Below are 25,000 nucleotides of genomic sequence, written 5' to 3' on the forward strand. Positions count from 1 at the left end.
TGCTTAGGTTGCACATAAATGCTTTAAAACAAAAATAGATATTAATTTCTGCTGGATCATCATGATGAACTGAACAGTCATGATTCTCACGGCTTCTGCAGGAGCGCGTGTGTGTGTGTGTGTGTGTGTGTGTGTGTGTCGTGCGTGCGTCGTGCGTGCGAGAGTGTGTATGTGTGTGTGTTCGTGTGATGATCAGGCTTGTGTCTTCCTGTTGTGGTGAAGATCACACAGGTTTTCTCACCGCGACGGGTCATTTTCATCATGTGCTGATATATATCAGATCATACAGAACAGAGCGAGACGAGACCGACAGACGAGCGTCTAGACACTCAACAGACGCTTTTTCCGAGCATTGTTTGCTGCCATTTAACAGGACTGAAAACAGGAAACCTGCCACATCACACACACACACACACACATACACCTTACACTGCCCCCATCCCTAAACCTGCCACATAACACACACACACCTTACACTGCCCCCATCCCTAAACCTGCCCATCACACACACACACACACACACACACACACACACCTTACACTGCCCCTATCCCTAAACCTGCCACATAACACACACACACACACACACACTTTACACTGCCCCATCCCTAAACCTGCCCATCACACACACACACACACCTTACACTGCCCCTATCCCTAAACCTGCCCATCACACACACACACACACACACACCTTACACTGCCCCCATCCCTAAACCTGCCACATAACACACACACACACACCTTACACTGCCCCCATCCCTAAACCTGCCCATCACACACACACACACACACACACACACCTTACACTGCCCCCATCCCCAAACCTGCCCATCACATGAAACATTCTGCATTTGTACATTTTTAATAAAACATTGTTTTTTAAGCTATTTGAATTATGAAGACTCATGAAATGTCCTCATAAACCACGTTTAAGTTGTAATACACATCATTATACACATTTGTGTCCTCATAAATCACAAAAACAAGAGCACACACACACTCTTTCTCTCTCTCACACACACACATTCACACATACACTCTCTCTCACACACACACTCTCACACATACACACTCATACACTACACCCACACATATAATATATATATACGTAAATATATTTTGTCTCATCAGTAATGTGTTTTTCTAATGCACGTTCATAAGAAACTCAGATGTCCTCACTGAACTAAGGCCTAACCCTGGCTTAATCTGAGACCTGCCTGTGACACCAGGCCTGAGACTCTTTAAGGAGTTATTTAGGTCAGAATTAGCATAAAATCACATGATTTTTCACTATGTTGTCGCAAAACCTAAAATATTTGGACAGTATTTGAAGATTTTGAAGTAGAAATGACCAAACCATGAGCAATGACCCACAGTAACATGATCAGTTCTGAGATGATTGTGCACCTGCACTGATGATCCACCAGGGGGCGTCACAGACACACGGTGTGAACATAAATCATCACACTTCCCCAGTGGATTAATCATAGTGCGTTTAGGCCTTCATTTGTATTGAGTTTTATCAAATGTTATGTTTAAATATGCAAATGAGGCATCGTCTAATTAAATATTCACTCATTTGCATACATTTTCCAGAGCAGAGATGTGAACATTGCATAAATTCAGGTTCACAATTCGTGTTTGATTGTGTTGACAGATTAGAATTAAAAGTTTTCTCTTTTTATCACTCCATAAATCAGAAAATTCTGTGAAAAGTTAAAAAGGGTTAAGTTTTGTCTGAAACAACACAATATGAAAAGCCAAATAGCTCTCAAAATTGACTAGTGCATGAAAAAAAAACACATTGGCAAAATATGTTTTAAGAACATTTATTTACGAAAATGTTATTGTTCTCTGAACTTTCAAAACGTCTGGATTTTTAAAACATGTTTTAAAAACGTCAGTTTTTTCTTAGTTATGTGAACGTTAAGGGAACATTGTATCATTCTTCACACATTATTGGAACTTTACTTTTGAATGTTCTCTGAACATTTTGAAACAAGTTGTAACATTGCGGAAAAAAAACGTTAGAAGAACGTCAAACTAAGAAATTAAAAAAAAAATTATTGTTGATATCAAGAATTTATTTCTTAGTTGACATTCGAATTTCACATTTCAGAAATACAATGTCTTTTGAAATGTACAATGAAATGTCTGTTCTTGATATCAACCACTGAATTGCAACTAGTAAAAATGTTCCTTTTTAATATCAATAATTTGATTGTCACTAATGTTAATTTCTGGAACAACATTTTTTGAAAATAACTCAACAAAATGACCCAATATGTGTAACTCAACGGTTGGGTCAAGAAAAAAACACAACATTTTTGGAAAATAACTCAACTGTGGGGTTAAAAAACAACAAACAAAGTTTTTGGAAAATAACCCAACATAGTGACCCAATATGTGTAACTCAACGTTTGGGTAAAAAACACACAAAGTTTTTGGAAAATAACCCAACTGTTGGGTTAAAAAAAACAATAAAGTTTTTGGAAAATAACCCAACATAGTAACCTAACATGTGTAACTCAATGGTTGGGTTAAAAAACACACAAAGATTTTGGGAAAAATAACCCAACGGTTGGGTAAAAAAACACAAAGTTTTTGGAAAATAACCCAACATAGTGACCCAATATGTGTAACTCAACGTTTGGGTAAAAAACACAAAGTTTTTGGAAAATAACCCAACTGTTGGGTTAAAAAAAACAAAGTTTTTGGAAAATAACCCAACATAGTAACCTAACATGTGTAACTCAATGGTTGGGTTAAAAAACACACAAAGATTTTGGGGAAAATAACCCAATGGTTGGGTAAAAAAACACAAAGTTTTTGAAAAATAACCCAACATAGTGACTCAATATGTGTAACTCAACTGTGGGGTTAAAAAACAACAAACAAAGTTTTTGGAAAATAACCCAACATAGTGACCCAATATGTGTAACTCAACGTTTGGGTAAAAAACACACAAAGTTTTTGGAAAATAACCCAACGGTTGGGTTAAATAACAACTACAACATTTTTGGAAAATAACCCAACATAGTGACCCAATATGTGTAACTCAACGGTTGGGTTAAAAAATTTTTTTTGGAAAAATAACCCAACATAGTGACCCAATGTAACCCAACCTTTTCACTGTCTAGCTATTACTGATTAATTGTCTTGTAAAGGTTATTGTTTGAACATAAGCGGACTCGATCTCGTTGTGTCTGATTTGTCTTGATGGACGTGTGCAGAAGAGCGTGTTCGTCTCTGGTGCCGCTGAACTGCTGGCTTCACCTGATCACACTGTAATTACAGAGGGAGTTTACCGCCCGGGGACGAGGCGATGGACATTCCTGGAGCAGATGAAGATCCGCTGTGCCCTGAGGCTGATTCCTGATCGTATAGCTGGAGAGTGAGCTTCACACACTCTCTTTACAACCGTTCAAACCATCAGTTCCAGCTCTGAGCCACTGGCCAGCGGAGAGCTTAACGTCAAGCCGTTCTCCAATACACATCGGAATGTGTGGCTTCAACACATCAGGAAGATGTGGAGATACCGAGAGGACCACTTAACGTTCCTCAAGTGTGCAGTGAAGAACGCGAGCGCCGACACTTCAGAACGTCAAACTAATCGAGTCGTCACGTCAGACAAACCCGATCGCTCCCCGAATCAGCGGATTCTCTCAGATAACAGTGTTTGGAATGTTCCCATTGAGTTATAAAAACATTATTTATGAACTTTAAACACTTTTTTCTTTGTTTATGTGAACTTTAGTAAGTAAATATATTACATTTGATCATTCTTGACACACTATGAGAACGTTACTTTTGAATGTTCTCTGATTTACATTTAAAAAACATTACGAATGTTCAACTAAAACAAATTATGTTGATGAAATTATGTTTTTGTTCTAACGTTTTGAGAACATTATTACCATACTTTTTTTTTTATCAACATAAATTATGTATCATTTGAAAGCTTACAAACTCAAAATGTATCCTGTTACCATGGAAACGGTGCTCAAAAATTATATTAGCGCAGACTCCTCCCCTTGTGGGCGGGGTCATGTTTCATATTACAGAATTTATTTTAACTACTTTATAATCAAAAACTTTTCTAATCTTGACAAAACGCATATCGTCGGAAAGGCCTGAGTCTCAAGGTTTCATATTTAATGTGATAGAAGTGATATCTGGACAAAAATTTATTAATTTATTACAGGAGAATGCATTAAAACAAAATTCAATACAATGTGTGTTACACCCGCTGGATATTTTTGGTACAGCGCCTAAACAAAATCTCATGGGAACTTACATTTTTGTGATATCATCTTCAAATTTGGAACACAACTTGGTTATACATATGGCTTTAATTTTTTATTGTAATTGTTTATTAAAAATTATTTTGTAAAATGGTATAAAATAAATAAAAACATAATAACTTTTCCATACTTTGATTTTTTTAAGTGCTTTTACTTCAGCAATAGTCTGCTGAATGTCTTCTTTAAAATATAAGTCTATATTCCAAAAGTATTCTTAAATTATGACCATTTAAGTTTGGATAGTGCATTTTCACGTCAATTCTCTAAAACGGGGGTGACAGTTAAAGGGTTAAAGACCAGATACGTTGAACGAACGCTTTATTAACGTTGCTAGCAGAACGTTTGTTCATAAGTCTGAGAGCATCTTGAGAACGTTCCCTGTCCGCAGGGATGATGCTCAGTTCGGCTGTACGCAAATGTTTTACTCCTTATACTCAGTTTAGTAAGTCATTCAAACCCTCTGGAGTTAAAACTCGACTCGTGCAACCAGTAGACCATCATTTCTTCTCATATGAATGCATTTCTCAAGAGTGCACACACACTTTGTTGATGCAAGGCCCCTGAATTTCATTACAAATGTGTGTGAAGATGCAAAATGGCACGATTCGTACTTTCTTCAGCATAATGTCACTGATGAATCATTCACAGTCTTACTGTGAAATGCATGAGAATTGCAATTGGTTTGTTTTGCATGCAATACAAGTTTATTTGATTTTGTTTATCAATATCATGGGCATTTGACAGAAATAATACCAGCATACTTAAAAACCAGCCAAATTGTCCATCATCTTTAAATGCAAGCGCACAGAAGCTGGTGTTTTCTCAGAACGGTCGAGAACTCAGTGTGATCCCGAAGTGTGTTTATCCAGTTCTCCGTCGCTGCAGACAGGAAAACAACACGCCGCTGGTTCCCATGAAGAGCAGTTTTTGATGTGATGTTTGTCGTGTTTAATGACGATCGGTATCAGGGTCTCATGAACTCGCTGACCCCTGACCTCTGCGCTGCCACATTCTTCAGTCTGTCGCATAAGCTGCCCAACGAAGCGTCTCACTGAAGCTGTGCAAACAGAAAACTCAAACACTTGTTTATGATCTTTATGCGGGTGAGAAAGGCCCTTTCGGACGCATTTGAAGCGTGGCTTTCCGTTGTTTGTCTTCGTGTGAGAATGGATGATTTTAAGCTATTTCTGAGTGAGTTTTTCCTGATTGCACAATCTCCTGGCACACATGCCACTGTACTGGGGGGTAAAAGCCTGAAATTTATGGCTGAATGTTTCAAATAAAACTCAGCTCCACACTGAGAAACCACATCACTGCACTGCTTTCCTTCAGGGAGCAAATGACAATAATTTACCTGAAGAAATGATGCAAAATGCAGCTTGCATTGCATTTGGTTATGCTCAGAATAGGACTGTATGTTTGCAGTATGTCAGTCTTGTGCATAAAATAACAAGATGACATATGCATTTGCAATATACTATAATATATGCAATAATCTGTTGTTCCTTGCTTTGGATGCACTGCAAAAAATTGCAACCTAACATATAGGGATGCACGATATATCGGCCACCATATCGGTATCGGTCCTTGTCATCGGTATCGGTCATTGATATCGGTCATCACCAGTATCGGTTACAGGTCATCGGTATCGGTCATTGATATCGGTCATCACCAGTATCGGTTACAGGTCATCGGTATCGGTCATTGATATCGGTCATCACCAGTATCGGTTATAGGTCATCGGTATCGGTTATTGATATCGGTCATCAGTATTGGTCATAGGTCACCGGTCATCGTATCAGTAATCGGTCATTGATATCGGCCATCGGTATCGGTCATAGGTTTCAGTATCGGTCATTGTATCGGTCATCGTATTGCCATCGTATCGCCATCATATTGGTCATCGGTGTCGGTCATCGTATCGGTCATCGTATCTGTCATCGTATTGGTCATCGTATCGGTAATCGGTCATTGGTTTCAGTATCGGTCATCGGTTTCGGTCATTGTATCGGTAATCGGTCATCATATCGGTCATCATATCGGTCATCGGTTTCAGTATCGGTCATCATATCGGTCATCGGTTTCAGTATCGGTCATCGTATCGGTAATCGGTCATTGGTTTCAGTATCGGTCATTGTATCGGTCATCGTATCGGTCATCGTATCGGTCATCGTATCGGTCATCGGTTTCAGTATCGGTCATCATATTGGTCATCGGTTTCAGTATCGGTCATTAGTTTCGGTATCGGCCATCATATCGGTCATCGTATCGGTCATCGGTTTCAGTATCGGTCATCGTATCGGTAATCGGTCATCGTATCGGTCATCGGTTTCAGTATCGGTCATCGTATCGGTCATCGGTTTCAGTATCGGTCATCGTATCGGTCATCAGTTTCGGTATCGATCATCGGTATCGTCATTGGTCATCGGTTTCGGCATCGGTTATCGTAATTGGTCATCGATATTGACGTGCGTGTGTGTGTGCGTGTGTGACGAATGATTCAGAAAGAAAATCTGTGAAAATCAAACTTGATTTGATCAGACTCCCAAATGTTTTCACACAAAATTGGATTGAAAATGACCACATTCAGTCTTCCAGAATTTGTTTGGTTATCTGACATTCCGTTGTATCACATTACGTTACTTTTGAATGTTCTCTGAACCACGTAGCAACATATAAGAAACATTAGACAAACTAAAAAGTTTCAGAAAAAGTTGCATGAATGATGTAAAGTTTTGAGAACATTATTAAAGAGCTTTTGAACGAACGTACAGTTGATGTTACTGGAAGAACGTTTGTTCATAACTTTGAGAGAACGTACTGAGAACATTCCCTGGGAATCGGGACATTTAAACACACCTGTTGTGTGGATAATCCTGCATCTTGTCGGACCCGCAGTCCATGATACTATCCCCTCACTGGACTGTGTAGTGGACTGCAGTCATGTGTGCCGTGATGTGGAGGAAGCGGCGCAGGATTTCCAGCTCTTCTCCTGAGATAAGTGAAAGGATTGAGCTATTTGAGTGAGAGTTGAGCAGCACTTCACACACACACACACACACACACACACACACACACACACACACACACACACACACACACACGTCACTAACATGTCAACCCTGCAGTTATCTGGAGTGATAGAGTCATCAGTCACACACAGACCACGACCTCTGACCTCTTCTCGGATGATGCTAGGGGTCAAGTTTCCACCTCTGTGTCAAAGGTCATGGGGTCAGAGAGCACAGCGGCCTTTTGTGGAGGAACAACACGGGACTAATGTATTCATTATTATAGTTAAGCTAAAACTAAATGTTGTTTGAAATAAATGCATTTTAGTGCAGAAGTCCAGTATCACTAGCGGTGCTCATCAAACCTCTTGTGTTCAAGGACACACTTCATCCATTCATACTAACACTTCTACTATATTCTATTAATAAACAATAAAAGTGCCTGTAGTGTGTTAGATTAAACTGGGATGGGTCACAGCACTTGCATATTGTTAGTTTCACTGCTTCTAATCGAATTTGTAAGTCGCTTTGGATAAATTTACAGGTGAAACTCAAAAAATGAGAATATGGTGCAAAAGTTCATTTATTTCAGTAATTCAACTTAAAAGGTAAAACTAATATATTATATAGACTCATTACATGCAAAGTGAGATATTTCAAGCCTTTATTTGTTATAATTTTGATGATTATGGCTCAATATTAGAATATTGTGAAAAGGTTTTCATAAGCTGTAAACCATAATCATCACAATTATAACAAATAAAGGCTTGAAATATCTCACTTTGCATGTAATGAGTCTATATAATATATTAGTTTCACCTTTTAAGTTGAATTACTGAAATAAATGAACTTTTGCACCATATTCTCATTTTTCCAGTTATTGCGCTTTTCACAACACAGATTGTATGAAAGCAGCTTCACGGTGATAAAATGAAAATAATATAACAAAGTTTGTTTCTAGAAGAAAATTGCGTCTTCGTCCACTTTAAGTAAGGCAGATCAATATTATTGTTGAATATTAAATGTCTCCAACTAAGCAAGTTTATAACTGATAGTTTAATAGACGTAAACAGAGTCATCAAGATAACATGTGAAAGAAATGAAACCGTGTTGTGATCACTGTTGGCTTTGCTTACATGATGGAATATCATATATCATATATCTCACAAGTTATTTTGGCAAAAACGGCATTTAACCAAATTCAAGGTTATTTTGTCTAGAAGTGTGTTCCTCACAGTTACCGAGACGCTGAAGTGATGTTTCTGAGTGAACATGCAGTATTTTCACCTGCTGGATCATAAAACAGGTGAAAGAATCTGCAGATCACAGAGACGAGAGGGACGTGTCTCGACATGATCGCGTCTGGAGGACAGAGAGCGCCGGCAGAAACACTTTTCAACAGTGTTGGGGAAACTTACTTTTAAAATAAGTTATAATATTGCGTTACTCCCAAAAAAAAGTAACTAATTGCATTACTTAGTTACTTTTAATGAAAAGTAATGCATTGTTTTGTGTTTCTTTTTTCTCAGCTGAGCTGGACTGTCTTGTTTGTTTTTAATAACAACAAAAAAAGTTATATTTTTGGCCAATGTTAAAGCCCTTTCACACCAAACGTGAAATGAATAAGCCTCATAGATATACTGTATATACGTGTGTAATTTAAACCTTTTAGCTTCTGCTGTTCTTCTGGATTAAAGAACAATAGAAGTTCAACACTCTTATTCTAAATCTAATCTAAAGCCATTTTTGTATTATTCGTATGGTTGAGTTAGATCATTGAAGGTCAGCAGCATTGGTTAATAAAGTGAGATTTAATGCATAAAGTATATTTGTGTCATTTAATATAGTTAATTATAAAAGTTTTGCGTCAAATTCTGAGATTGTCTGACATTTTACTGTTTTTATTCATTTTGAGGAATACTGAAAGTTTTGGTGCAAGTGAGACGAGTAAATGCATGATCACATTTAGTCTAGAATTAAAATAACCATTATGTTTACACACCGTGCACACACACACACACACACACACACACACACACACACACTTCTCTCAACATGAGAGAGCTGTCAGTCAATAAATGTGAAGAAGTAACTAGTGTTAATTATTTGAAACAGTAACTTAGATATTTTGTTGTAAATTGAAAAAGTAATGCGCTACTTTACTAGTTACGTGGAAAAGTAATCTGATTACGTAAGTCGAGTTACTTGTAATGCGTTTCCCCAACTCTGCTTCTGAAGGATATACTTCTGTAGAATGATGTTTTCAGTTCTGTGGATAAACACTGTGTTCTTAATCAATCTCAGACGTAGACTTGTGTGTGAACTCACATCTTCTCTTCCGTATATATGATGTTCATCTGAGTGTAATGGATTATTGAAAATGAAAAAGAAGGGCGGGGCTTGGTTCTATGCATCAGTTGCTGATTAGATGTTGAGATGTGGGCGTGGCACTCTCGCAGGGGCGGGGCTTACGCGCGCTTGTCACCAGAGAGAAGATTAAACGCTTCACCGGATTAAACATTACAAAATGAAACGTATGAATTGTTCAGGGTAACATATATAACATGCATTTAGAAAATAGTTATGTTGGATATTTATTTCATGCCTAAACTTACTTTTTTATTGAGGCTCACGGATATTTTTGTGAGGATGCACAAGACTAGATCACACTATTTGAGTGAGCATTGAGGACTATTTGTTTTAAAATGAGAACCTGAAATCTGAAGAGAGCACTAGACTTGATTAATAATCAACATTATCAAAGAAGAAATGCATATTTCAGAGACGGGGAGGAGGAGTGTGAAGAGATGCGTTCATGTGTCCAGACCAGACAGTCCTACACAGATCAGCAAGAGACATGATGAATGAATGAATGTCCCAGTGTTTGTTCAGACAGATTTTACAAGAGAAACGGACCTGAACTTTCTCTCATGGAGGAGAGGACATGAAACCAGAAGTTTGCGACGAGCTTCATGAATCCGAGGATGTTTGAAAACAGTTCATTTCGCCTTCACGATGTTCTCATCATCTGTGTCCCATGCTTATGTTCCCTAGATAGGTGCAATAACTGTTGCTTCATTCATTCATCCATCTGTTCCTTTCGCTGCTTGTGATTGGACGAGCTCCACCGCGATCATCACCAGGGGGCGTGGCTATGATGTCTCTCTCCATGTAACGCGTGTTTGAGACTCAGTTTGAGTGTTAGTGATTCAGTGACAAGGACAGACTCCTCATCCTCATCCTCATCACAGTTACTGTGCCAGCTTTACGAACACATTTCACTTACTGGAAACTTGCATCATTCCCAGCGAGGATCGTAACACTGAAAGTGAATTGGAAGTTTGTTGAACATTTCTGGATTTATTTTGGAGTTGCGCATCTGGAGGTTCATGTTAGACACGCTCGAGACTCTGTAAACTTCACCAAAGCGCGTCACAATGTGTCAGAAGAGTGTGTTGTGCTTTTTGAGTGTGTTTGGGCTCTGCGCTCTGGCGTTCGGGGCTCGTGAATGCGTACCGTGCGCGCTCCGCTCGTGCCCGCTCCTGAGCGCGCTCGGGTGTGGTTCTGGCCGGGTTCTGGCCCGTGACCCGTGCGGGTGCTGTGACCAGTGCTCTCGGCTGGAGCTCGAGCTGTGTGGAGGACCGGACTGGACTCTGGGTTACTGCGGATCCGGACTCACCTGTGCCGCGCGCAACAGAACCGGACCCGCGCTCGTACCTGAGACAGGTGTCTGCAGAGGTCAGTGACGCGCACGAGCTTTCACTTCAACAGGACACTCAGTGCATGTGTATAAAGTGTAGAACACCTCACATGATGAAGATGAGGAGGAGGAGGAGGAGGATGGTTGTGGATTTAGATGAAATCAGTGAGAAGTTGTGTTTTTATGGCAACACTTTACAATAAGGTTCATTAGTTAATATATTGTCTAACTAATATGAACTAACAATGAGCAATGCATTTGTTAAGAGTATTTATTCATATTTCTTAATGTTATATAAATGCAACTGTTTGTTCATGTTAGTTCACAGTGCATTAACTAATGTTTACCAATACTACCTTTGATTTTAATAATGTATTAGTAATGTTGAAATTATTAATAAATGCTGTAGAATTATAGTTTATTATTGGTTCATGTTAACTAATTAATCTTATTGTGAAGTGTTTCCATTGGTGCTTCAGCTCATGACTGATTGATTGATATATGGTTATTGATATCAGTTGATATTGATTTATATTTTAGAAGGTAGTTCTGAGATGAATCCATGGTAAAGTGATTTTAATACCATGGTACTTTGATATGGTTCTGATTGATATGTATAACAGCACAATACTCCAAAATACTTTGAAAAATACCATGCTAAATGTCTAAAAACTTGGATTTGCCATAGTACCATAAGTACCATATCCAAAATACTATAGTATTGCCATGGTAAATGTCCAAAAAACATGGTGTTGCCATAGTAACCTGTTCAAAATACTATAGTATTGCCATGGTAAATGTCCAAAAACATGGTATTGCCACAGTACATGTCTAAAAACGTGGTATTGTCATAGTACCGTATCCAAAATTCTATAGTATTGGCATGGTAAATGTCCAAAAAACACGGTATTGCCATAATAGCATGTCCAAATACTACAGTATAGTATTGCCATGGTACTGTACATGTCCAAAAGACCATTGATACTGTACTTTTTGGTACTTTTTAGTGAGTGGAGAGGCAGTTACACTTATTTTAATTCACATTTTACAATGAGGTTTATAATGTCCATATTGTCTGATAATCAAGAACGAGTTATTCATAAGGTTTCCTCAGTTAATATGAACCCATCTTATGTCAGTCTAAAATCTCCTTCAGTTCACACTGTAATAATGGCGCTGCAGGGGATGATGGACTCGGTGTCCTGGGATTTGATCTATGATGTGATATGAGGCTCTTTTCCAAGAGTTTAGTACGGGAAGGGTCATGATGCCTGACCGGAGCTGGACTTTCTCTGTGTCTAAACGCTTGAATTGCTCCAGACGGCTGAGTGAAAGCAGAAGTGGTTCTGGAGCTCCATTCCCCTCGTCTTCATCTTCCTCCTGTGGGGTCTGGGATTCTTCCCAAGGGATCGTGTCCTTGATTAGGCTTTATTTACAAGTGAGTGTTAAGGGTTAATCCCGACCCGGTGTGTGTGAATGAGTCTGGTTTAACAGATGCAGTGATTGAGTCCGTCTCTCAATCCCAAAAATCAGCCGCAGAAACACCACGACTATTAGAGGAAAAAGCCTGAAAGTAATTTTACTCCTGATTTTTTAAGTTCTTCTCCGTGTGGAAGTTTAGGGAGCGCGATCATTAGAAAGAAAATATGAGCATGTCAAAAAATGTAGGTTAAATAATGATAGTCATTTTCCAGCCACTGATTAACCAGCATCTCTTTATCAGAGTAATACATTATTCATGATTGTCATCGTTAATTATAATTACCCCCCTCCCCTCCATTAGCAAAGAAATTAATGAGGTTATTTATATTCTGACATGGCTGAAGGCGTATAGAAGAGCTTGTTGAATATTATATATCAGGCTTTTTTGGGGTACATCCATTTGCACTGTTCTCGTGTGCCATAAATACTGGCATCTTTCACATCCATAGAACCTTTAAAGGTCATTTAGACAATTTAAATGTTCTAAACACACACAAAAAAAATATATATTTTAAGAAGTGACCATTGAAAGATCCCTGACCCAAAAGAAGATCTTATATGGCATTGCTGCAAAAAAAAAAAATCCTTTATGTAGTAGTGTGAGAACATTTGTGCATTTATGGAAAATAAAGAATGCAACATTTCTGCAGCGTTTCGTTTATTTTGCTCTACAAACAAAAACCTGCAAAAATGTGAATTAGCCACTTCTACATCATCAGTACTGCATATTTAAAATAGGGATGTAAGATATATGGGCCACCATATCGGTATCACCGATATATATACATGTTATTGTTATCGGTCCCGACGTCACACTGATATATATATAAAGCTGATTAATATTGTATTATTTCCTTCAGCTGAGACGCTTCAGATGCGCACTGTTCAACATGATGCTTTTGAATTGCTTGCAATATGATTGGAATCACTTCAAAAAAGTAGAGATGCAACGATATGAAAGTTTTGGATGATACCGATAATTCTTTATATTTAAAAGCCGATAACCGATATATTAGCCGATTAATCTAAATAAATAAAAATATATCATTTTTGAGAGCCTGATTACAAAAACACAAGTCTCACCATTAAAATCCACGTCCCAAACACACAATTATAATGTTCTCATTATAATGTTATGTTGCACTTTTACTGTATTTTCCTTTTTTGAAGTGATTTCAATCATATTTCAAGCAACTCAACAGCATCATGTTGAACAGTCGCATCTGAAGAGTCTCAGCTGAAGGAAATATTACATTATTTATCAGCTTTAATATATCAGCCAAATGTTCTTATCGGGCCGATAACGATAACATTAAAAATGATCATATTATCGGCCGATACCGATTGTGTTTGTATCTCGGCTTTTAATGGAAATTTGGCTGATATATATTAAAGCCGATAAATAATGTATTATTTCCTTCAGCTGAGACTCTTCAGATGCGACTGTTCAACATGATGGTGTTGAGTTGCTTGAAATATGATTGAAATCACTTCAAAAAAGGAAAATGCAGTAAAGCCTGACACAAGTCTGACATATCGGCAACATAACATTATATTGAGAACATTATAATTGTGTGTTTCGGACGTGGATTTTAATGGTGAGACTTGTGTTTTTGTAATCAGGCTCTCAAAAATGACATACAATTTGTATTTAGACTAATCGGTCAATATATCGTTTATCGGCTTTCAAATACAAAGAATTATCGGTTATTGTATCGGCCAAAATTGGTTTCATATTGTCATTTCTAGAGTCTCCAAGCAGAATAATGACTGTAAACTAACAGGTTTCCAGAAACACTCAGTCCAGTATGAAGCTATAGAGTCCGAACGCTCGTCGTCTCGACTATCAGACGTTTCCCTCGTCAGTATCGCGGTCAGCCTGAGCTCCTGATGCCAGTGTCTCCTCTCTCGCGCTGAACGCCTCCATGTCCTTCAGTTCGGCAGATTAAATATCAGCTTCCCACATTTGACCCGCAACAATTATAAGAGAAACGGCAATACTGAAGGACGTCACATGTTTGCAAACTGATTAAACTAGTTATCATGTGGACTTTAGATAGCAGCACTAGACCAGACTGTTGTTATTACAGACTATAGTCTGTGTTTAACAAGTACGCTTCCCGGGGAAAAAATCCATAATGCCATATCCAGAACTTCTTACACTTACTTCAAATCCCTTTTTGTTACTTCTGAGGATTACACTGCAAAAAATGATTTTGTTACTTCATATTTTTGTCTTGTTTCCAGTCAAAATATCATCAAATTCTTAAATCAAGATGCATTTACTAGATGAGTAAAATGAGATAAGATATTATGTCCCGTTTTCTAGGGAAATAAATTAAAATTAAGTGAGTTTTTGCTTAAAACAAGCAAAATTATCTGCCAATGGGGTCAGAAAAATAATGTTGTTTCTGTTAGAATTAAGATTATTTTTCTGACCCCATTGGCAGATCATTTAGCTTTTTTTTTAAGCAAAAACTCTTTAAAACACTCTTTTTTTATTTCCCTAGAAAACGGGACATAATATCTTATCTCATTTTACTCATCTAGTAAATGCATCTTGATTTAAGAATTTGCTGATATTTTGACTGGAAACAAGACAAAAATACTAAGTAAGAAAAGCATTTTTTGCAGTGTATTGTCCTACTTGTCAAATAATTATAAATTAGACTTTTGAATTAGAACATTTCCCATGTTTATGGATCCGGCTGGATTTTCCTGGTTTGCTCTGTTGGGAAAACATGCTGATGCTGATGATGAACAGAACCGGTGTCCGATCCGGAGACGTGAACAGATGTGCTTTGTGGGCGCACGCTTCTAAAAGCGTGTGTGAAAATATGAAAATATCCTCGCAGGAAGTTTTGATATGGAAAAGACGTTGGCGGAGCGGATCATTCCGAGGTGACCGGATATAATCGGGAAGGTTTTGGCAGGATCGTCTGATCCCGGTCTGAAAAGCCTGTTTGTGATGGCGATGTCTGCGTGAGAACAACCGCCACGTGGTTTTCCACAAACGGGACGTTTCTGTGCCAAACGCACCAGTATCTGCATTTCTCCCAGTACTCAGTCCTGTCTAAGAATGTGGTCACTGTACTAACCAGGACTGTTCATGTAGGCCTCATAATGCATCAGAAAGAGTTGTTGCTCCAGCATTGCCATGCTTTTTTGCTTAAACGTGAAGACCTAACTTTATGCATGCTTTGTAAGATTCCCTTATCTGTGAAACATATTGTTTTAGATTGTCCTGGACTTAATACATGTAGAATGCTCTTTTATGACGTTATCTAAGATTATGCATGAAAAGGTTTTGGATTTTTTATAATATGTGAATTTAAAAAAATCTTGTATAATATGACTTGGTGATTTTGTTAGTTTTTTTTTTTTTTTATGACATTTGTATTTTTGTAATACATTTTTGCCATGAAAATAGCCTTGAATGCTGACATGGCACTAAATAAAGCAATCTGAATCTGAATCTCCAGCACTGAGATCAGTGGGAGAGCAAATACGTCAAAAACATCAAAGTTTTGTGCTTTAACGAAGCCTTTCCAGAGATAGACACATATTCTCACTGTATGATTAATTTGTGTCTGTTTTAATATTTCATCTCAGGAATTGTAGAATAGAAGCACATCTCTCCCAGCAAACAGGGAACGTTCTGTCAAAGTTATGAACACATGTTTTCTTCCATGCAAGTACACACTGTAAAGTGTCAGGAGTGACAAGCACATTTAAAGGCACACTATGTAGAATTAATATAACAGCTTCAAAGTCATTTCGTAAACAAACTCATAGTAGGGCGAATCATCCTGGTAGTAACGCTTGGGGCGGGGGGCGGGGCGGGGGGCGGGGTGGGGGGGTGGGTTGGCTTTATGGGACGCCGCTGTTTTTATTTCATGTTATGAAATAATGCGACGTACATTTAACTTTATTGGTGTCATCTGGCATTTGTATTCCACAGCGACTCTAGGGGTCGCTGTTTGACAAAAACACAGTTTCGATTGGTCAAGGTAGTGTGTGACGTCAGAAACACCAGCGATTTCAAACCGTGTTTTTGAGACTGTCTTTGGTTCACTGCAGTTTTAAGCAGAAAATACTCAGCAATGCTGTCCACTTATGAACTTACACATGGTGTGTCTTAAAGCGTATTAAAAACACCACATACACACATAAACGAGATTTAAAAGCGTGTTTTTCACCACAGGGGGACTTTAAACGTTGCTACTTTGTTTCAGAATGTTCGTTCGAATGTAACATTCCCACAGTGTTTATAGAATGATAAAACGGAATGTTCGCATAACCAAGAAAAGAAAAAGTTTGACCTTTTGAACGTTCCGAGAACATTCAGAAAGAGGGAATGCTAGAACATTGGTGGAGCACATGTTCGTGAGCGGGGCTGTTGCGTGTCCTGAACAGTGTGTTTGGTGAGTGTGTGTGAGCCAAGCCCCAGGAGAGCGTCACGGGGGACATTAGGAGCCGTGGAAGCCGCTTTGTCTTTGTTTATTCACATGTGTCGGGCTGGGGGGTCTTCAGGAGAACCTGACGTCGATACTCGAGACTTATTTAACACACATGCGGCTGGAAGAGGAAAACACACAGATGCATGTGAAGGGCAATGAGACCCAGAAAGACTCAAGCTGTTGCTAGTGTACAAATGGGGTAATCTTGTAGTGTGAAGTTCTCATTATGCTTCAGTCAAGTGTCAGTTTTGTTCTCAGGGAGATTTTTTTCAGTCTCCATCTCGTTGCTGTCATTAAAGAGATATTTCCAGACATGCCGCTCTTCGCGTGACGGTCAAAAATGACCGAAATGATTATTTCAATTAATATACTATATTTTAGTTCGATAATGTTTTTTTATTTCGCATTTTGTATTTTTAGGGGGGTTTATGGTACTAAACTATATTTACGCTGTATTTATAATACATTTATTCACTTTTTAAGCGTAGACCTGAAAATGTCATTTTCAACTTAAACTTGCTCTAAAGCTTCAGTTTGATCCCTTTTCAAAGACGACACTTGGCAGATTATTACTGAATTGAGAAAAGTTTTAAAAAGTGAACTTAAATATATAGAATTTTATGTTTATTGTTATGAAAAATGTGCCAAATTTTTTGACTTTTTGTATGAAATATATGTTTTCAAAAACATGTTTTACTCTAAAATTGTGAGAAAATTAAAGCCATTAATCTAAATAAGTTGTGTTCAAAATTTGAGTCTTATATCTCAGTAAATGAGCTTTTAGTGAGATGTTGTTCGGCTGCAGTACCAAACGCTTCCACTAGAAGAACTTCATCGTATTAATTTCTAATGCGCTCATTTCTGACCGCGAGCAGCACAAGTGTGACTCTTTTCTTCAGGACCATTTAACCTTTTTTTGTGTTCACATAGCAAGTGCCAAAACCTTAACCAAGTTTCGTACCATTCCGATGAAAAAAATGAATGAAAAAAAAAAAAAAAAAAAAAAAAAAGGATTTCAGAGTGTCTCATTTTGGTGCTTTTTTTTTTTTTTTTTTTTTTTTTTTTTTTTTACCAGGAATGTCCCATTGAGATACAATATCTCTTCTACCAGGGAGTCCTGGTCAAGATAGGCAGCACAAAACAAAAAGTACAAAGTAGTACATAACACAACATGATAAACAAAACGAAAAATACCCATATCTGAAAGACAATAAAACATCCAAATCAACTATTAAAACATTTACACCGTTCTATAAAAACAGACTTTAAGATATGTTTAACCGAAGCGAGAGATGGTTCATATTTCATGTGTAATATCCCCTGAAGCTCATTCCATACGCAAGGAGCATAATTAGAAAAGGCTGATCTACTGTATGGAAAATTGGGTTCTTGAGTAAAAGTTGATCTAGTATTATAGATTTTAGTACAGTATGTCAATAAACTAGATATATACTGTGGTAATTTACCCAATAAAGCTTTTAAAATAAAAATCAACATATGATGGAACATTATATCATTGGAACGTAAACAAACAAATCTCACGACACGGCGAGACGAGGACAAAACAAGCCCGACAAATGAGCGTGTCGTCTTCTCTACAGTGATACCCGACGCGACGGACTCGGACGAGGAGGACGAGCGCTGCCCCCTGGTGGCCGGATGTGATCGCGTCGACGGACGGTGTGTGTGTGAGTCCAAACACTCCTGCATCAGAACCTACAGCTATCCCGACAGAGACGCGTGTGTGCATGCTGGGAAGACAGGTATGGACCTTGACAAAAACATTATAACAAATAAACAGTGCTGGGCAACGATTAATCGGGATTAATCACATCCAAAATCAAAGTTTCTGTGTACTGTGTATAATTATTTTCTATATATAAATACACATGTATGTATATATTTAAGTTTTTATATATATATATATATATATCATATTTATATATAATACAAATTATTAGGGCTGTCAAAAGATTAATCGCATCCAAAATAAAAGTTTGTGTTTGCATAATATATGTGTGTGTACTTTGTATAATTATTTATATATATAAAAACACACACAAGCATGTATATATTTAAGAAAAATTGGTTATATTTATATTTAAAATATTTATATATAAATTATATAAATGTATATACAGTATATAAATGCAATTATTCCTTAAATATATACATGAATTTGTGTGTATTTATACATAATAATTCTACACAGTACACACACATATATTATGCAAACACAGACTTTTATTTTGGATGCGATTAATCACGATTAATCTTTTGACAGCCCTACAAATTATATATATATACAGTATGTACATGCAAATTTTTCTTAAATATATTCATGCGTGTGTGTGTGTGTGTGTGTGTGTGTGTATTTATATATAGAAAATAATTATGCACAGTACACAAACATATTATGTAAACACAAACTTTCATTTTGGATGCGATTATCCCGATTAATCGTTTCACAACTCTACAAATAAAGTATTTTATGTGTGCAAAATAAAAATAAAACGCGTCCCAAAGTTGCTTCTCACGAAGAAGAATGTGCATTACGCTTTCTTTGCGAGCGGCTCTTCTGGGACGCGTTTTAACAGGTTTCTGCATGATATATCTTTAAATAAACCATCATGTCACATCGTTTATGTTCAGCATAAAGCTACATTTATTTAAATTTCATTGAACCAAGTTTACATTAGGGTAAGACGCGATTTCTATGGCACATTCATCATGGTGTATTAATCATGGTGGCCTGTGTTTGACCTGAAGCTCTCTGTCTCTCAGGGTCTCGCCGTCACGAACACACACACAGGTTTGTGGGCCCCATGAACCCGGAGTGTGTGTTTTCTGGCTGTAACCTGACGGTCGACGGATGTGTGTGTGCGTCTCAGAGCTGCTACGATCACTTCACGTACGCCAACCGCAGTCAGTGCCAGCGAGCGGCAGGTAACACAACATTAACACTGAACTAAACATTTGAGACGGGACGTGTGTGTGTGTGTGTGTGTGTGTGTGTGCGCTACAGGAGTGTGCAAAGGTTTTAGGATTTGTGCATCTATTATGCTATTTTAAAGACTCCTAGTTTTGCTTTAGAGTCCCTACAACAGGTTCACATGTATCCCAGATCAAAAAACACATTCATTCTCATAATATCTGCAGCGTCAGCTCTTCTCTTCTCAGTCTCTGAAACGCTTCCATCGAAGAGTCAGTCTCTCTAAGCTCCGCCTCTCTGAGAGCTGCTCTGCTGTGATTGGTCAGAAAGCAAACGCTCATTATCATATCTGAGTCTCAGCTCTTGATCACAGTGATACGAACAGTGACGATGGCGTGGGTTTTACCGTCTCAATCTCAGAACACAGCGTCTTCTCGACACGAACAACACGAACCAAACTCTCCCAGTCTCAGATACACTAGTGTTTAAGGGGGCGGGGCTAAGAGACGCTGCTCAGCCAATCAAGAGCACAGGCTGGCATTATGCAAATGAGGAAGTGAGACTGGAATTACTGACTCCAGTATTTTCAGTTCAGAATCACTTCTTTCTTTTAGGAGGCAAAAAATCTATTTATCTTTGAAACTTTGCAGAGCTTTTTACATTCACAAACTGCTTTATAACACACTACATGTTGTGCATTAATGAAGCCAACAGCACACACCAACCAACAATAACCTGCTGGAAGATTAATATTATGACATCTGCAGACTTTTGATCACATTTACTGTGGAGAAAAACTGGATTAAATATGATGAAATATGTAAATTAGACCTGTGTGTACTACACTCTTATTGGTAGCTGAACGCATCATCAGATTAGACTGAATATTTTATAAACAAACAAGCAAGCAGAGGCAGAAGATGTATACAACTTTGTGAATGAAGCATCTTTAAACTCGGCATGAAAGTGAAGTCTTCTCTCCTCTATTGTGTCGTATATCCGAGAGAAACAAGCAAATGTGGGCGGGGCTTGATTGTGTCTGTGGGGATTTGATTGGATGATTGAACAGTTGTAGTTTGCTATTGGCTGATCTCATGTGAGTGACAGGTTATTGCCCCGCCCACATCATCAGAGAAGAGACGCTGCAAGAGGAACTTATTCTGATTCAAGATTATTACAACAATGTAATACGGGCTTCCGTCATTATTCGACTTTAAATAATTTTTTTCGAAATAATCATTCGACTTTATTCTCGAAATATTGCGACTTTGTTCTCGAAATATTGCGACTTTAATCTCGAAATATTGCGACTTTATTCTCGAAATATAGCGACTTTATTCTCGAAATATTGCGACTTTATTCTCGAAATATTGCGACTTTATTCTCTAAATAATTAGACTTTATTCTCGAAATATTGCGACTTTATTCTCGAAATATTGCGACTTTATTCTCGAAATATTGCAACTTTATTCTCGAAATATTTAGACTTTATTTTTGAAATATTTAGACTTTATTCTCGAAATATTGCGACTTTATTCTCGAAATATTGCGATTTTATTCTCGAAATATTGCGACTTTATTCTCGAAATATTTAGACTTTATTCTCGAAATATTTAGACTTTATTCTCTAAATATTGCGACTTTATTCTCGAAATATTTCGACTTTATTTTTGAAATATTTAGACTTTATTCTCGAAATATTTAGACTTTATTCTCGAAATATTTTGACTTTATTCTCAAAATATTGCGACATTATTCTCGAAATATTTTGACTTTTCTCGAAATATTTTGACTTTATTCTCGAAATATTGCGACTTTATTCTCGAAATATTGCGACTTTATTCTCGAAACATTGCGACTTTAATCTCGAAATATTGCGACTTTATTCTCGAAATATTGCAACATTATTTTTGAAATATTTTGACTTTATTCTCGAAATATTGCGACTTTAATCTCGAAATATTGCGACTTTATTCTCGAAATATTGCAACATTATTTTTGAAATATTTTGACTTTATTCTCGAAATATTGCGACTTTAATCTCGAAATATTGCGACTTTATTCTCGAAATATTGCGACTTTATTCTCGAAATATTGCGACTTTATTCTCGAAATATTGCAACATTATTCTCTAAATATTTTGACTTTATTCTCGAAATATTGCGACTTTAATCTCGAAATATTTTGACTTTATTCTCGAAACATTGCGACTTTAATCTCGAAATATTGCGACTTTATTCTCGAAATATTGCAACATTATTCTCTAAATATTTTGACTTTATTCTCGAAATATTGCGACTTTAATCTCGAAATATTTTGACTTTATTCTCGAAATATTGCGACTTTATTCTCGAAACATTGCGACATGTTGCAATATTTTGAGAATAAAGTCAAAATATTTTGACTTTATTCTCAAAATATTGCAACTTTATTCTCAAAATATTTCGACTTTATTCTCAAAATATTGCAACTTTATTCTCGAAATATTGCGACATTATTCTTGAAATATTTTGACTTTATTCTCGAAATATTTTGACTTTATTCTCGAAATATTTTGACTTTATTCTCTAAATATTGCGACTTTAATCTCGAAATATTGCGACTTTAATCTTTTGTTTGTTTTTACGCTGCGGTTCAGGGCTTCCGTAGATTTGCACCGATTAATAATTTACAATAAACACTGCAATATTCCATGAAAAAAACACTGCAATCTTTTCTGAATGCATCACTTTGTGTGGGAACAAATAATACTGTGAATAATAATTTTATAGAAGCTGTAAGCCTGTAGTAGTTTTACCTGATGTATATTTTTACCATGGTTAAATCTCTATAGTGCACTATAAACATAATTACAGTTTTTTTTGTTTTTTTTTATCAGATAAATGCAGGTTTGGTTTGCAGGAGAGACTCTTTCAAAAATCAATCTCTAAATACTGTAGTGAACACACATTCATTATTCAGAATCAAAACTTTGACTAGCGTTTCTAAAGTTCGGTGTAAGAATAAGAAAGCTCTCAGTTTATGACATTCGGCTCGAGATGTGTTAATAATCATATCTCATGTGCCAGAGATATGAGATGTTCCTGATCCACTATTAATAACTGCAGTATCATGTAATGGATGTTGAGTTTATGTAATCGCATCTTGTGTTTGGATAAGGAGCTTTACTTTAGGACTGTAGTGTTATTCTCTCAACACATCATTATCCTGCGCGTCCAGATATTCTCATGGTTATTATACTGGTAATCAGCGGAGGCGTTAACATTATCCTGGACAGGATTCATAATACATGTTGCAATGCGTCATATGATCCGTCTCTGAATGAAGAGTTTAGATTTGGCTTATTGTTCTCAGTGTAAATATTGTTTAATTTCACAGACGGTCTCAGTAGATTAATCTCTTTATACTGTACCGTGTGTGTGTGTCCAGCGTACAGTAAACAAGACAGTGTGTGTGTGTGTCCAGCGTACAGTAAACAGTGTGTGTGTGTGTCCAGCGTACAGTAAACAGTGTGTGTGTGTGTGTCCAGCGTACAGTAAAGTGAGTGTGTTTGTGTGTTTGTGTGTGTGTGTGTGTGTGTGTGTGTGTCCAACGTAAAGTAAACAAGACAGTGTGTGTGTGTGTCCAGCGTACAGTAAACAAGACAGTGTGAGTGTGTGTTCAGCGTACAGTAAACAAGACTGTGTGTGTATGTGTGAACAATTGATCCGCATCATCTGTGTGTGTGTGTGCGCGTGTGATTTTGTGAGCGTGTGCGAGAGAGTGTGAGTGCAGTGTGTGTGAGCGAGAGAGTGTTAGAGTGTGTTTGTGGGTGTGAGATTTTGTGAGTGTGCGAGAGTGTGTGTGAGCGAGAGAGTGTTAGAGTGTGTGTGTGAGTGTGCGAGAGTGTGTGTGAGCGAGAGAGTGTTAGAGTGTGTTTGTGGGTGTGAGATTTTGTGAGTGCGCGTGTGTGTGTGTGTGTGAGAGAGTGTGTGTGCGCGCGTGCGTGTGTGCGTGCGTGTGTGTGTGTGTGAGATTTTGTGAGTGTGTGTGTGTGTGTGTGTGTGTGTGCGCGTGTGTGTGTGTGACTCAAGCGCACATCTGTGGATCATTAGCTTGTTTGCAGTGGGATGTGTGTGTCTGTTTGTTATCAGCGCTTCAGTGTGTCGCTGTGGCTTATATAACACACTCGGTCCTCCACATACGGCGCACACACGACCGGGTCTGTCAGTCGAGGCCGATCGCAGATCTACAACGTCCAGAACCCGTGTGCAACATTACAGCCCATAGTGGACAGAGCTGTCCGTCATAAACACGTGGAGCTCAGAGAACACACTTCAGCCGGGTCGCTGTTTAAGAAGACCCGGGGCAGATTATTGCTAAAGTAAACTTCTTTTTTTTTTAAGTTAAACTTAAACCCATCTAACTTTTTTTTGGTTTATGAAAATGATTTATGAACATTATAAATGTATATTTTATGAAACATGTTGAACTCTAAAATGTCTAGAAAATAAATAAAATAAAATAAATCTAAACAAGTTTTATTCCAAATATAAGGTTGATATCTCAAGAAATGAACTTTCAGTGAGTTTTCCCCATTAGCTGCAAAACTCGCATTTATGAGTGTTTCTCTCTCAAATATTACACACACACACACACACACACACACACACACACACACACACACACACACACACACACACACACACACACACACACACACACACACACACAATTATAGCTGCATAATTTATCCAGTTGGCTCTATAATATGCAGAAGCAGAAAACCGTAATAAAGTGAGTATTTGCTCTATAGGCCAAACCTGAGAAAATAACACCATCTGGTAAAAAAAATTTAAAACAGTAAAAACAGAATAAAAGCCTTTTAACAAAGATTGCATAATTGTATAGTTAAACGGCCCTGGGATTAAAAAATTAAGTTGGGGACATTTTTGTCCAAAAGGATCATGTGACACTGAAGACTGGAGTAATGATGATAAACTCAGCTTTGATCACAGGAATAAATTACACTTTATTATATATTCACATAGAAAACTGATGATTTACATTATAATAATATTTCACTGTTTTACTGTATTTTTGATCAAATAAATGCAGGTTTGAAGAGA

General features: G+C 37.5%; 1 protein-coding gene and 2 long non-coding RNA genes across 5 annotated transcripts in view; 2 read left to right on the forward strand and 1 right to left on the reverse strand.

The window, feature by feature from the left end:
• Positions 1–3,739, forward strand: part of LOC307009883 — a 14,532-nt gene extending 10,793 nt beyond the window's left edge. The window contains exon 3 of the long non-coding RNA XR_013800126.1: positions 3,301–3,739. This is a non-coding gene — a long non-coding RNA (uncharacterized lncRNA). The remainder of the gene's footprint in view (positions 1–3,300) is intronic.
• Positions 3,740–4,996: 1,257 nt separating this feature from the next.
• Positions 4,997–9,720, reverse strand: LOC307009882. Its single transcript, XR_013800125.1, has 3 exons — positions 9,524–9,720; positions 7,167–7,299; positions 4,997–5,364 (listed from the first exon to the last, which is right to left on the reverse strand). It is a non-coding gene; the product is annotated as an uncharacterized lncRNA (long non-coding RNA).
• A 703-nt stretch (positions 9,721–10,423) lies between these two features.
• The window catches only part of LOC307009881 (cysteine-rich motor neuron 1 protein), a 71,653-nt gene continuing 57,076 nt past the window's right edge, over positions 10,424–25,000 (forward strand). For 2 of the 3 annotated variants that reach the window (XM_079634063.1, XM_079634065.1), the window contains exons 1-3: positions 10,510–11,056; positions 18,562–18,723; positions 19,745–19,906. In XM_079634063.1, the coding sequence (XP_079490189.1) occupies positions 10,756–11,056; positions 18,562–18,723; positions 19,745–19,906 (625 nt within the window). In that variant the 5' untranslated portion in view covers positions 10,510–10,755. Of the gene's footprint in view, positions 11,057–18,561; positions 18,724–19,744; positions 19,907–25,000 lie in introns of all 3 variants that reach the window. The other variant, XM_079634064.1, reaches the window with a different exon arrangement.

Source organism: Phoxinus phoxinus (assembly GCF_949152265.1).
Source record: "Phoxinus phoxinus genome assembly, chromosome: 13".
Taxonomy (NCBI): Eukaryota; Metazoa; Chordata; class Actinopteri; order Cypriniformes; family Leuciscidae; genus Phoxinus; species Phoxinus phoxinus.